At 36.1% G+C, this 11,927-nt stretch overlaps 1 protein-coding gene and 1 non-coding gene across 2 annotated transcripts in view; both read left to right on the plus strand.

The window, feature by feature from the left end:
* LOC136166397 (exocyst complex component 1-like) overlaps positions 1-10,965 on the plus strand; it is a 42,030-nt gene extending 31,065 nt beyond the window's left edge. The window contains 5 exon segments of the mRNA XM_065932552.1: positions 1,196-1,379; positions 3,591-3,706; positions 3,708-3,791; positions 6,202-6,396; positions 8,852-10,965. Coding sequence (XP_065788624.1) covers positions 1,196-1,379; positions 3,591-3,706; positions 3,708-3,791; positions 6,202-6,396; positions 8,852-9,004 — 732 coding nt within the window. The 3' untranslated portion in view covers positions 9,005-10,965.
* Positions 1,566-1,638, plus strand: TRNAG-CCC (transfer RNA glycine (anticodon CCC)). Its single transcript has one exon. It is a non-coding gene; the product is annotated as a tRNA-Gly (tRNA).
* Positions 10,966-11,927: the final 962 nt, after the last annotated feature.

Below are 11,927 nucleotides of genomic sequence, written 5' to 3' on the forward strand. Positions count from 1 at the left end.
TTTGAAAATGGTATGATCTGGGTGTCTCTGCCTCATTGTATATTCTTGCCTTCTTTGTCATAGATTAATTAACCGTATAAGGATGGGTTTATTCCTGGGCGCTCTGTTCTGTTAATGTACATGTCTGTTTTTGTACCAGTACCATATTGTTTGATGACTGTAACTTTGTAGTATAGTTTGAAATCAGGGAGCATAATACCTCTGATTTTGTTCTTCTTTCTTGAGCTTGCCTTGGCATTACGATCTTTTGTGTTTCCATACAGGTTTTAGAATGATTTGTCCAATTTGGATTCCTTTTATTTATTTTTCCTGTCTGATTGCTATGTCTAGGACTTCCAATACCATATTGAACAAAAGAACGGTTACTTTTCTAATCTCTACATGTCATATGGTTTTCAGGTTATACCCCCAGAATCTCAGCACAATGAAATTTTAGGTAGGAGTTGAAAATGATTCAACACTTGGGCAGTGTACTTCTTACTGGGAATAGAACTAGATCCCCTGGAAGTACACAGAATCATAATTGATTATTTTGAACCAAAGTGTCTATGTTCTGTCTATATGTCTATTTGTTACTTTGTATCCATCTTACACAAGTACTTTGCTATACTGATTTAGAGTGAATGACTAATAGGTACATGGAAAACTATATAATGCAAATCCACAGTAGAAGTACCTGTTCTCCTCTGTGCTCATACCCCCAAAACATAGAACTTCTCTATCCAAACAAATTTTAGGCTGATGAGATTTGGAAATGGTTGTGGTTCTCAACTTGACTATATAGACACCAACCAGAAATAATCTTGAGAGATCCTGTGTGTGCTCTGGTATCTGCTCTGCCCCAAAGTGGGCAATCATTATATACTTACCTTTTATAAATGATAGAAGTGTTCATTGGTTGTTTTTACTTGAAACAAAGACCTGAGGTTCACAAGCTTTGAGTGCATTTTGTTTTGAATAATTTGGATTTTTTCCCTTGATTTTAGTTCCTTCAGTGATATCTATGTACTTTTTAATCTCTAGAAATAGTTTTTCATAGTTATCCATATTGTGTTAATCTTTGATTAGTAAATGTCCGAAATGTTCTAGGTATTAAATTACATCATGCCTTTGTGGTATATATATTTACTTTTAATTGTACGTTGTTTCTAAGTTGCTTAGCTATTTTTCTCCCTTGCTTTCTGCCTAACTTTAGAGTAACCAAATAAGGCAAATGGAAGAAGTAAAGATCTCAAAGAAGAGTAAAGTAGGAATTCTCCCGTTTGTTGCTGAATTTGAAGAATTTGCTGGATTCGCAGAATCAATCTTTAAAAATGCTGAGTGTCGTGGAGATCTAGATAAAGCATATACTAAACTTATCAGAGGAGTATTTGTTAATGGTAAACTTTTGTTACATTATGAAGAAGTTTTTGGTGGTGGTTTTCCTTATTTCTGGTGTTTTTGGTCAGTTGTTTTCATTATTTCTGATTAAGTTAGAAGTTGGGAGACAGATGTGTTCATTATTTTCCATAGTCTATAGTCTTTTTTAAGTTTTCTGAAATTAAAGATTTCTTAAATTTGGGACTTCTCTGGTGGTCCAGTGGCTAAGACTCCACACTCCCAATGTGGAGAACCTGGGTTCAATCCCTGGTCAGGGAACCAGATCCCACATGCAGCGATGAAGTCCTGGCACAAGTAAATAAAAAATATATATATATATTAAAAATAATAATAATAATAAAGATTTCTTAAATTTGAAAAACAGTGTGTAAAACCCTTTTGTATTTACCAGGAACTACTTATATTTTAGGGTTCATATGGGCTATCAGTATGCAAAGTTGAAATTCATTTTTTAAACACAAAAATGACCTTGTGGATTACATTCGCATTTTAGCAAGAGTCTTCTTGAGCTGATCAACAGTGATGTCTGTATGTGTGTGTGCTTAGTCAGTCAGTCATGTCCGACTCTTTGCAACACCATGGACTGTAGCCCACCAGGCTCCTCTGTCCATGGGATTCTCCAGGCAAGAATACTGGCACGGGTTGCCGTGCAATCAGCCAGGGGATCTTCCCAACCCCGGGATCAAACCCAGGCCTCCCACATTGCAGGTGGTTTCTTTACCATCTGAGCCACCGGGGAAGGTCAAGAATACTGCAGTGGGTAGCCTATCCCTTCTCCAGGGGATCTTCCCGAGCCAGTTACTGAATCTGGGTCTCCTGCATTGCAGGCCGATTCTTTACCAGCTGAGCTACCAGGGAAGCCCAAATTAATGCTAAAATAGTGTAATTCATCATCTAGCTATGTCAGATCACACAGTTAAGTTACAGAAACAGTGTGGATGTGTTTAATTTGAAATAAATGATCTGACTGCATCAATTCAGGAATTTTTAAAACTAAAAAAAATGACCAAAGTAGAATTATCTCAACAGTTAGAGATAATACATTTTTGGTGGAAACAGGTTTAGGGGAAAGATGATAAATTACATGATTGAATGTTTATATGGTTGATATTTCTTTTAAAATTCAAAGTAGCTTTGCTTTGTCTGATTGTAAAGTAGTATATGCTCATTACATACCCCCCAAAATCAGCACACTGACTTTAAAAATCAAGAAGAAACTAAAGGTAATTTGTAATCTCATCATACAAAGGTTAACATTTAATTTTTACCTGTGTGAACTTTTCAGTATATCTCTCTCCCTGACAGACATGCACATATTGTGTGTTCTGTAATTTGAAATGTTTCTCACACCTTACACCCTGTTTGGAACCTGCTAGACTCTGTGATTCTAGTGTCTGTCCTTGTCTCCTGATACAGATAACCGTAGTCACTTCTGATGATTACATAGAGTTCCATCTGTCATTGTTTACTTAGCAGATCTTCTGTTAACAGGCATTTGGTTTGTTTCCAGTTTTCTGTATATTTCTGTATATTGTCCAATAATTTCCCTAGGATCAGTTATTAGAAATAATTCCTGGGTCAGAAGTTTTGTGTCTGTTGAGTTTCTGCCAAATAACCACACAGAAAGATTATACCTGTTTGGTCCTTTGAGTGTTTGGTGAAAGTTTCTGTCACATCTGCCTCGAGACCCAGTATTTCTCGGTATTATCAGTCTTGTTATCCTTTGTTAACCTAGAAGGATATAAATCAGTTTTGCTTATGGTATGTTTTACTTCCAAATTATATGTTAAGTTTATTCATCTTTCTCTTTATGACTTCTCAGTTTTGGGCCATTCTTAGAAAGTTCGTACTACCACAGAATTATTTCTTTAATTAGGTTTATTTTTCTTAGTACTTACAATTGCATTCATTTATTTGCCTTTGACATTTTAAGCACTTGAACAGTTTAGAATTTGGTTGGCTAAAAGATGTGAAATAGGAATCCAAATTTAGCCATATATATATATATATATATATATATAACTGTTTTAGAATGATTTTTTATTTAGGTTTAGGTCGATCCTTCAATACAGTATGTTTTATTTGATTAAGTCCAGAAATGTGCTTACTTCTTAAAGTTATAAATGAAAAAAATCATGTAATTTTTCCATAGCTAAATGTGGTCATAGTCATACCAGGTCATCGTTACATTTTTTCCATTTTTGTTTTAGTGGAGAAAGTAGCGAATGAAAGCCAGAAGACCCCCAGGGATGTCCTCATGATGGAAAACTTCCACCATATTTTTGCAACACTTTCTCGTTTGAAAATCTCATGTCTAGAAGCTGAAAAAAAAAGAAGCCAAACAAAAAAACACAGATCACCTTCAGTCTTATGTCATATACTCTTTAGGACAACCTCTTGAAAAGCTAAATGTAAGCATATTTTCATTCAGTATATTTTTCTTGGTTTTGAACCTGTGTTTAGATGTGAGTAACACAACAGACATTTAAATTTGCTCATTCATTGGTGGGTGCAGGAGGATAAGGAAGGATGGACTGAGATATTGAAGCTGCTCAGACACTGCTAGATGTTTTATATACATTATTTCTTTTAATTCTTGTAAACGATGATGTGGGGTAAGATAGCATTATCCTTGTTTTACAAATGAAGAAACTGGAAGTAAATAAAAAGTTATAGTAATTGACAGGTAGCAAAGCAGGGGGATTAACCATAGATTTAGCCTTTTCCATTATACCAGTCTTCCATTTCTTACCTCGTAAATGGCTAACCTTTATCCCTAGCTCAGATGAAGATTTTGAAAATTCTATCAAGATAAAAAGAAAATAAAAAATTGTTTTATTCATTGCCTTTTCTTTATCCTTCCTTTCTTGACTTGTCATTCCCCAGAGCAAATCTGATCTTTAAACATGAGAAATGGTAGTTTTAGAGAACTTTGCAACATAGTAGAAGCTTAAATGGACCCTTCTAACAAATTAGGTCCACAGTGTGATTCGTCATCTTTGTTTTGAAGTTAGAGTCAAATAAAAATTGTCTATCTGTTGTCAGCAATTCAAATGCAGAACCAGTGCCTTGTAAACTGAAGAACAGGCAGATATTCCTTTAGGGTAAAGGGTCTGTCTCAGACCTAAAGCCTGCATGATGCGTAACTGCAACATAAAGGAACTTCCTTTGAAATCAAATTTAGAGCAGACACATTGATAAATCCTTTATTATGTAACATTGTTAGAGAAGCTCTAGCCAATGCAGTAAGACCGAAACATAAAGATATATGGAAAGAGAATCATACTGGAATGGACTGCCATTTCCTTCTCCAGGGAATCCTACCACCCAGGGGTCAGATCCGGGCCTCTTGTGTCTCCTGCTGGCAGGCGGAGTCTGTGACTGCGCCACCTGGGAGGCCCTCGGGCTTACAATCACCTGTGTGTGACATGTGGGAGTTATTTCATCTGGTAAAGTAAAGTAGGTTTTTTAACCTAGTCAAGGTATATATATATATCAAAAAACAATTTGTTTCCTATATGTTATAATAACCAATTAAAAATCTGTGTAGAAAAATAAATACATTAATTAAAATCTGTGTAGAAAAAAAATTTAAATATCTGGAACAGATTTGTCTAGAAAATTATTATTAAAAATGTAGTAATTTAATGAAGAATAAATAAATAATTGCTAAGAAAATTTTAGAGAATAGTAGAGAGGGGATTTGACTTGTCAGTATTAAATCATGTTGTGCTCAAGTAAAGACTTGCCAATATACATGTTAAAAAACCACTTACACTTAAAAGGCAGCCTGAGAAGAATATTTATAACAGTACAAGAGTCAGTATGCTAAATATAAAAGATCTTTTTAAAATCAATCAGGAAAGCACTAGGATCCCAATATATAAATGGGTATGGGTTCTGAATGTACTTACTGAGCATATGAAAAGCAGATAAACTTCATTGCTAGCTGAAGAATATTGAAATAAAATGACAAATAAACCTTTCTTACCTTTTTTTTTTGGCTACACCACTTGGCATGTGGGATCTTAGTTCCCCATCCCCGTCCGTCCACCGGGGATCCAATCCATGCCGTCTGCATTGGAAGGGCAGAGTCTTAACCACTGGACTGCCAGGAAAGTCCCCCTTTTTCACTTTTCAAAATGACAAAAATTTTTCTTTAATTATGATAATGCTGATGATAGTATGATAAGATTAAATAGTGTCATATACTGCTGACAGAAATATAAAGTAACTGAACTTTTCTGGGAAGCAATTTGTGTATATGAAGAGTCTTCAGAATGCTTAACAATTACACTCCTCAACTGAAGAATTATAGTCCTAGAAATTTATGCTGGACAGTCATCAAAAATGTGGGTAAATACCTATGTATGAAAGTTATTTATAGCTGTATTTATAATAGATTTTGTTTTTGATGAGTAGATTTTGCCAACTTCAAGAGAAAAAGTAAAAAATATTAAATACTTAATACTGAAGGAATGAATAAACATAGTATAGTCATTGGATGGAACATGATGCAGCCATTAAAATTTATACTTTGGGAAAAACATATCAAAATATTAAATGAAAAATATAGCATACAAAATTAATCTCATTTTCATACTCACACATCAAAAGACTAGAGGGAATTCTAGTCTTTTGACAGTGCTTATCTCTGAGTAGTGTGATAATAGCTGATTATTATTTTATCCTTTATATTTTCACACACTGTCTGATTTTTACACAGTGGATATATACTAGTTTATAATCAGATTTTTTTTTTTTAATTTAAGTGGTAGTGAGAGCCGTTGTTAGCCGTTGTTTCTTTTCATTTCCTTGAAGCATTTGTTTGAAGGTGTGGAAGCTCGGGTGGCACAGGGTATAAGAGAGGAGGAAGTGAGCTATCAACTTGCGTTTAACAAGCAAGAACTCCGAAAAGTTATTAAAGAGCATCCTGGAAAAGAAGTGAAAAAAGGTCTCGATAACCTCTACAAGAAGGTTGATAAACATTTATGTGAAGAGGAGAACTTACTTCAGGTATGCTTTAGTTCTCTTAACCTACCTAGATTGCACATCCTTTTATATATCTATTTTCCCCTAAATATTCCTCTAGAAATGCTATACATTTTCTAATTTTAGTGCAGGAGGAAAGCGCCATATAAAATGCAGACAAAATTAGTAAATTGTGAGGAAAAAAGGAATATTTATACAAGTTTATATGGCTATCTCTGTGTATTTTATATTTCTGTGGTATCATTTTGAGACATTAAGTTGTTTTGCTTTTGTTTGGGGACGGGTTTTTCATGACTTTCTGTGTTTTGTTTTAGTTTGGAAGGTAGTAAGGGAATGGAATGTGGAGTGATTGTGAGCATGGGAGCCTGGATATGGGTTCATAATCTGCCTCCAGGTAAAACTGCCTGGTTTGGAGCAAGTTAGTTCACCTCTCTGAGCCTCAGTTTCCTTATTTGAAAAGCAGAAATAATACCTGTACTCTCTAGGTGGGCACTAATATTATTGCCATTGCCATTTTATACATGTGAAAATCAGAGCTTGGAGAGGTAGAGTAATGTGACCACGATCCCATAGCTAATGTATGATAGAGTCAGGTTTAAACCTCAGTTAGAGATGAGTAAGAATCACTCTTGATTTTAGCATCATGGAAGGCTTCATGAAGGAAAGCATTTATGTTAGTCTCTGGAAGTCAGATACTAACTTAACAGATAAAATAGAAGTGGCATTCCCAGTGGAAGAAATACTGTGAGCTAAAAGATGAGAAGCAAAAAGTGTAAGTAAAGCTGTTTAGTAAAATAGTCTTAAGCTGACTATTAGGAATTTAAGGTTTGTGACATTTAGGATTTACAAGGAAAAATCCTCGAAGAAGGCACTCTTTGAGCTGGCAGATAGAAGTGGTGTTCGTTCATAGTACCCACCCTCACCAGGTTGTCATGAGACTTAAATAGAATAATACGTGCATAAAGCCCTTTGCACTGTGCTGATGTGAAACAAGTCGAGTAAGTGTAGCCTATTGACAGCGCTGCCGTGTCAGTGTGTGTGTGTCAGGTTCTGCCTTGATAGTTGTCTAAGGTTTATTTTCTGATGGGACTGTTCATTTGTTTACTTTTTCTTGACTGAAGTACAGTTGATTTACAGTGTCGTATTGATTTCTGCTTATATCTGTCAGCAATTTAGTTTCCACTTCTAGACTATAGATCCCTTTGACTGCTCATGATTAGTCTGACTCATCTTGGTGTTCTCCATGTCATCAAGAAGTGTTTTGCATCCTTAATTTTAGATAAATTAAACTTTCATCTGCTGTGAAGTTTCATTTAATCCTTAGTCTTATTTCATACATAGTAGTGCATAGCCACATCTGTGTTGGCTATTGGAACAGATACAATAACAGCTGAAATGTAATAAACATTACTGTGTCAAACACTGTTCTGAGCACTTTACATACATTCACTCATTTAATCTCATTTGAACCTGTGGGGAAGGTATTATTATCACGACCCAGTTTACAGATAAGGAGGGCCTTGAGGCACAGAAGAGTGGTGTAACATACTCAAGGTCACTCGAGGAGTTACGAATCTTCCTTCAGGATGTACATTCTTAACTGTTGTTGTTCAGTCGTTCAGACGTGACTCTGTGACCCTGTGGACTGCAGCACGCCAGGCTTCCCTGTCCTTCACTCTCTCCCAGTTCAGCTCCGTCGCTCAGTCGTGTCCGACTCTTTGCGACCCCATGGACTGCCCAGAGTTTGCTCAAATTCATGTCCATTGAGTCGATGATGTTACCTAACCATCTCATCCTCTGCCACCTTCTCCTCTTCCCACCTTCAATCTTTCCCAGCATCAGGGTCTTTTCCAGTGAGTCGGCTCTTCACATCAGGTGTCCAAAATATTGGAGCTTTAACTTCAGCATCAATCCTTCCAATGAATATTCAGGGTTGATTTCCTTTAGGACTGACTGGTTGGATCTCCTTGCAGTCCAAGGGACTCAAGAATCTTCCCCAGCACAGTTCGAAAGCATCAGTTTTTTGGCACTCAGCCCTCTTTATGGTCCAAGTCACATCTCTACATGACTACTGGAAAAACCATAGTTTTGACTCTACAGACCTTTGTCAGCAAAGTGAAGTTTTTGCTGTTTAATATGTTGTCTAGGTTTGTCATAGCTTTTCTTCCAAGGAGCAAGCATCTTTTAATTTCATGGCTGCAGTCACCATCCACAGTGATTAACTATTATGCTATCCTGCTGCTAAGTCACTTCAGTCCTGTCCGACCCTGTGCGACCCCATAGACGGCGGCCCACCAGGCTCCCCCGTCCCTGGGATCTCAAGGTAAGAACTCTGGAGTGGGTTGCCATTGCCTTCTCCAATGTGTGAAAGTGAATTATGCTATCCTAAATGCTTAGAATATGTCTTGACAGTATTTCTACATTCTTGTTATGTATTGTTTCCTCTTGCAGTTTAGCGACTCTCATTTTCATTTTGTAGGTGGTGTGGCACTCCATGCAGGATGAATTCATTCGCCAGTACAAGCATTTTGAAGGTTTGATAGCTCGCTGTTATCCTGGATCTGGTGTTACAATGGAATTCACTATTCAGGACATTCTGGACTATTGCTCCAGCATTGCACAGTCCCACTAAACCTTATAAAAGAAGAAAAGATAAATGAAAAGAAACACTCTGAGTACACCAGACACTATTCAAAAATACCGAGCAACCGTTTTGAGAACTCCGACTTGAAATTTTACGTATTACTTAATGTCAGATAATTGGGTAATGTGTGCATGCTCAGTTGAGTCTGACTCTTTGCAACCCCATGGACTGTAGCCCACCAGGTTCCTCTGTCCATGGAATTTTCCACGCAAGAATACTGGAGTGGGTTGCCGTTTTCTTCTCCAAAATGGATGATGCCATACCACATATATTCAAGAGGAAAACTACCAACGAGTGTGGCAGTTTTATTCGCCCAGTAGGTTGTGTACTAACTTAAAGCATTTATCTCATCATAAATGCCTTTATCATTTTTCTACGACTGAACAGAAAATTTTCCTTTATTGTCTCGCTTCTTGTATTTGAGAATGGTTATCCTGTATGGAATTCATTGAGAGTTCTTCAGCTTTCAGTAATTCAGTATTGGTTACAAATCATGTAACTACTAAAATACTGTATCGAATTTTTCCTTCTGAATAACTATTGTGTATATGGATAAGGGTCTTGTGAAGATCAGTTGTAAACTTGAATTTTGAGGATCATGTGATTCTGTGTAACAGTCTGAAATACATTTTCCAAAAAGTTGAAATGTGGTAATATTATTCTTAAATTTATCATGTGCTGTCATTTGTATGAAAGCAAGTCCTTATAGAATCAATACGGAAGAATTATTACATGTCATTTATCGTAAAACATAGTCAGTCAGTGGTACTCAGTGAGGACTGAATCACTGCCATAAAGAGACTCGTGTCCTTAATGCATAAACACAAAGACCCTGTCAGTGCAGCGGCTTCACTTTTCTGACATTTATTTTACTTTTGGTTACGTCAGGATCCTCACTGCAGCCTGTGGGCTTCTCTCTAGTTGTGGCGCTCAGGCTCAGGTCCCATGGCCTATGGGATCCCAGTTCCTGGGCTAGGGATCAACCCGCATTCCCTGCATTGGAAGGCGGATTCTTAGCCACTAGGCTGCTGGGAAAGTCCCTCAGTACAGTTGTAATAGCAAAAAATTGCAAATAATCCAACTTTCCATTAGTAGTAGATGGATAAATTAAGGTGTATTCAGTATTTGCCAATAGAGTAGTGAGAATTAGTGAATTTTATCTACAAAAATTACTGCAGATGAATACCAGGAAAATAATGTCAGGTTTAAAAAAAAAAAGTCACAGAATATATATCATATGATTCTATTAATATGAAATTTCAAAATAAACAGTATTTAGAGTTACAAGTGTTGTATAACTGAGAAAAAGCAAGGAAATGATCATAAAATTCTAGAGTATTTAGGGAGCAGGAAGGGAAGATTATGGTATCTAGCAGGGGCAGGATTTGAAAGGTATGTTATGTTACTTAAACTGGGCAGTGGCTACATGGATTTCATTGTACTATGATACTTGATACCTTACACATACCTTATAAATCTTATTTTATATTAGCTCAACGTTTAATTTAAAAACAAAATCAAACTCATATGTGTGTGTATATTCTTTATTGACATAGGAAAAAACCTTAACATTTGTAGATGATCTGGAGACAAAGAAGATCCAAGGTTGGTTGGATTGCTCGAGGTTCAAGCCAAGTATTTTCAGAGCTGATATTCCACACAACAGTGACCTCCCTCTCCAGAATGTTACAGATATAAATATATTTAAACATCTAAAGACCAAACACTGTCTAATGTTTCTATTAACAGACCAAGGTTAATTTTACCTGAGGTGGTATGGCTCTTATTTAAAGAAAAGGCAGATAGCAAAATACTTCTTAGAAAAGAATCTAGAAAAGTAAGCACGTCACATAACAAAATTATCTAAATAACTGGATAGAAATTTTGAGAAAGTAAGATGTACATGATTCCTATTAAAGATAAACATTGGTTAATTAATATGTCTCAGTTTATATTTGTGTTAGTATCTGTTTATTCTAAGGAATTAGAAACTAAGTTTAATACAGCTTTTCAAAATTAAATAAGATATTTTGAATGAAGACAGAAAAGGCAGTGGATGACTGATCAGCTACAATTTTCTAGATCTTAGAGATATGTAATATTTTGTGCTACAGATGGAATGAAAAAAGAGCAACATATGATAACTTAGAGAATATAAAGAAATGAAAAAGTGCTGAGAAAGCAAAAATGGCTATGCCAGGAAGGTTAAATATACAATGGTGTGTAGGAAGTAAGATTATTAATTCTCATAACTTTATGTTCTAGGATTCTCTGCATCTGCAAGTCCCCAATTTTAATGTACATATGAAACAACCAGGAATCTTGTTGAAATGCAGGTTTTGTATGATCTAAGACTCTGCATTTCTAGCAAGATCCCAGGTAATATCAATGCTACAGGCCTATAACCCACAGCTGAAATTGCAAAGTTTTACAGTGGTATCAGTTCAATTCAGTCGCTCAGTCATGTCTGACTCTGCGACCCCATGGACTGCAGCACACCAGGCCTCCCTGTCCATCTCTTTTGTTTCTTTAGGTAGATATACTCCTAAGTATTTTATTCTTTTTGTTGCAATGGTGAATGGTATTGTTTCCTTAATTTCTCTTTCTATTTTCTCATTGTTAGTATATAGGAATGCAAGAGATTTCTGTTGTTAATTTTATATCCTGCAACTTTACTATATTCATTGATTAACTCTAGTAATTTTCTGGAAGAGTCTTCAGGGTTTTCTGTGTAGAGGATCATGTCATCTGCAAACAGTGAGAGTTTCACTTCTTCTTTTCCAATCTGGATCCCTTTTACTTCTTTTTCTGCTCTGATTGCTGTGGCCAAAACTTCCAACACTATGTTGAATAGTAGTGGTGAGAGTGGGCACCCTTGTCTTGTTCCTGATTTTAGGGGAAATGCTTTCAC

The sequence above is a fragment of the Muntiacus reevesi genome, chromosome 4 (genome assembly GCF_963930625.1).
Source record: "Muntiacus reevesi chromosome 4, mMunRee1.1, whole genome shotgun sequence".
Classification (NCBI taxonomy): domain Eukaryota; kingdom Metazoa; phylum Chordata; class Mammalia; order Artiodactyla; family Cervidae; genus Muntiacus; species Muntiacus reevesi.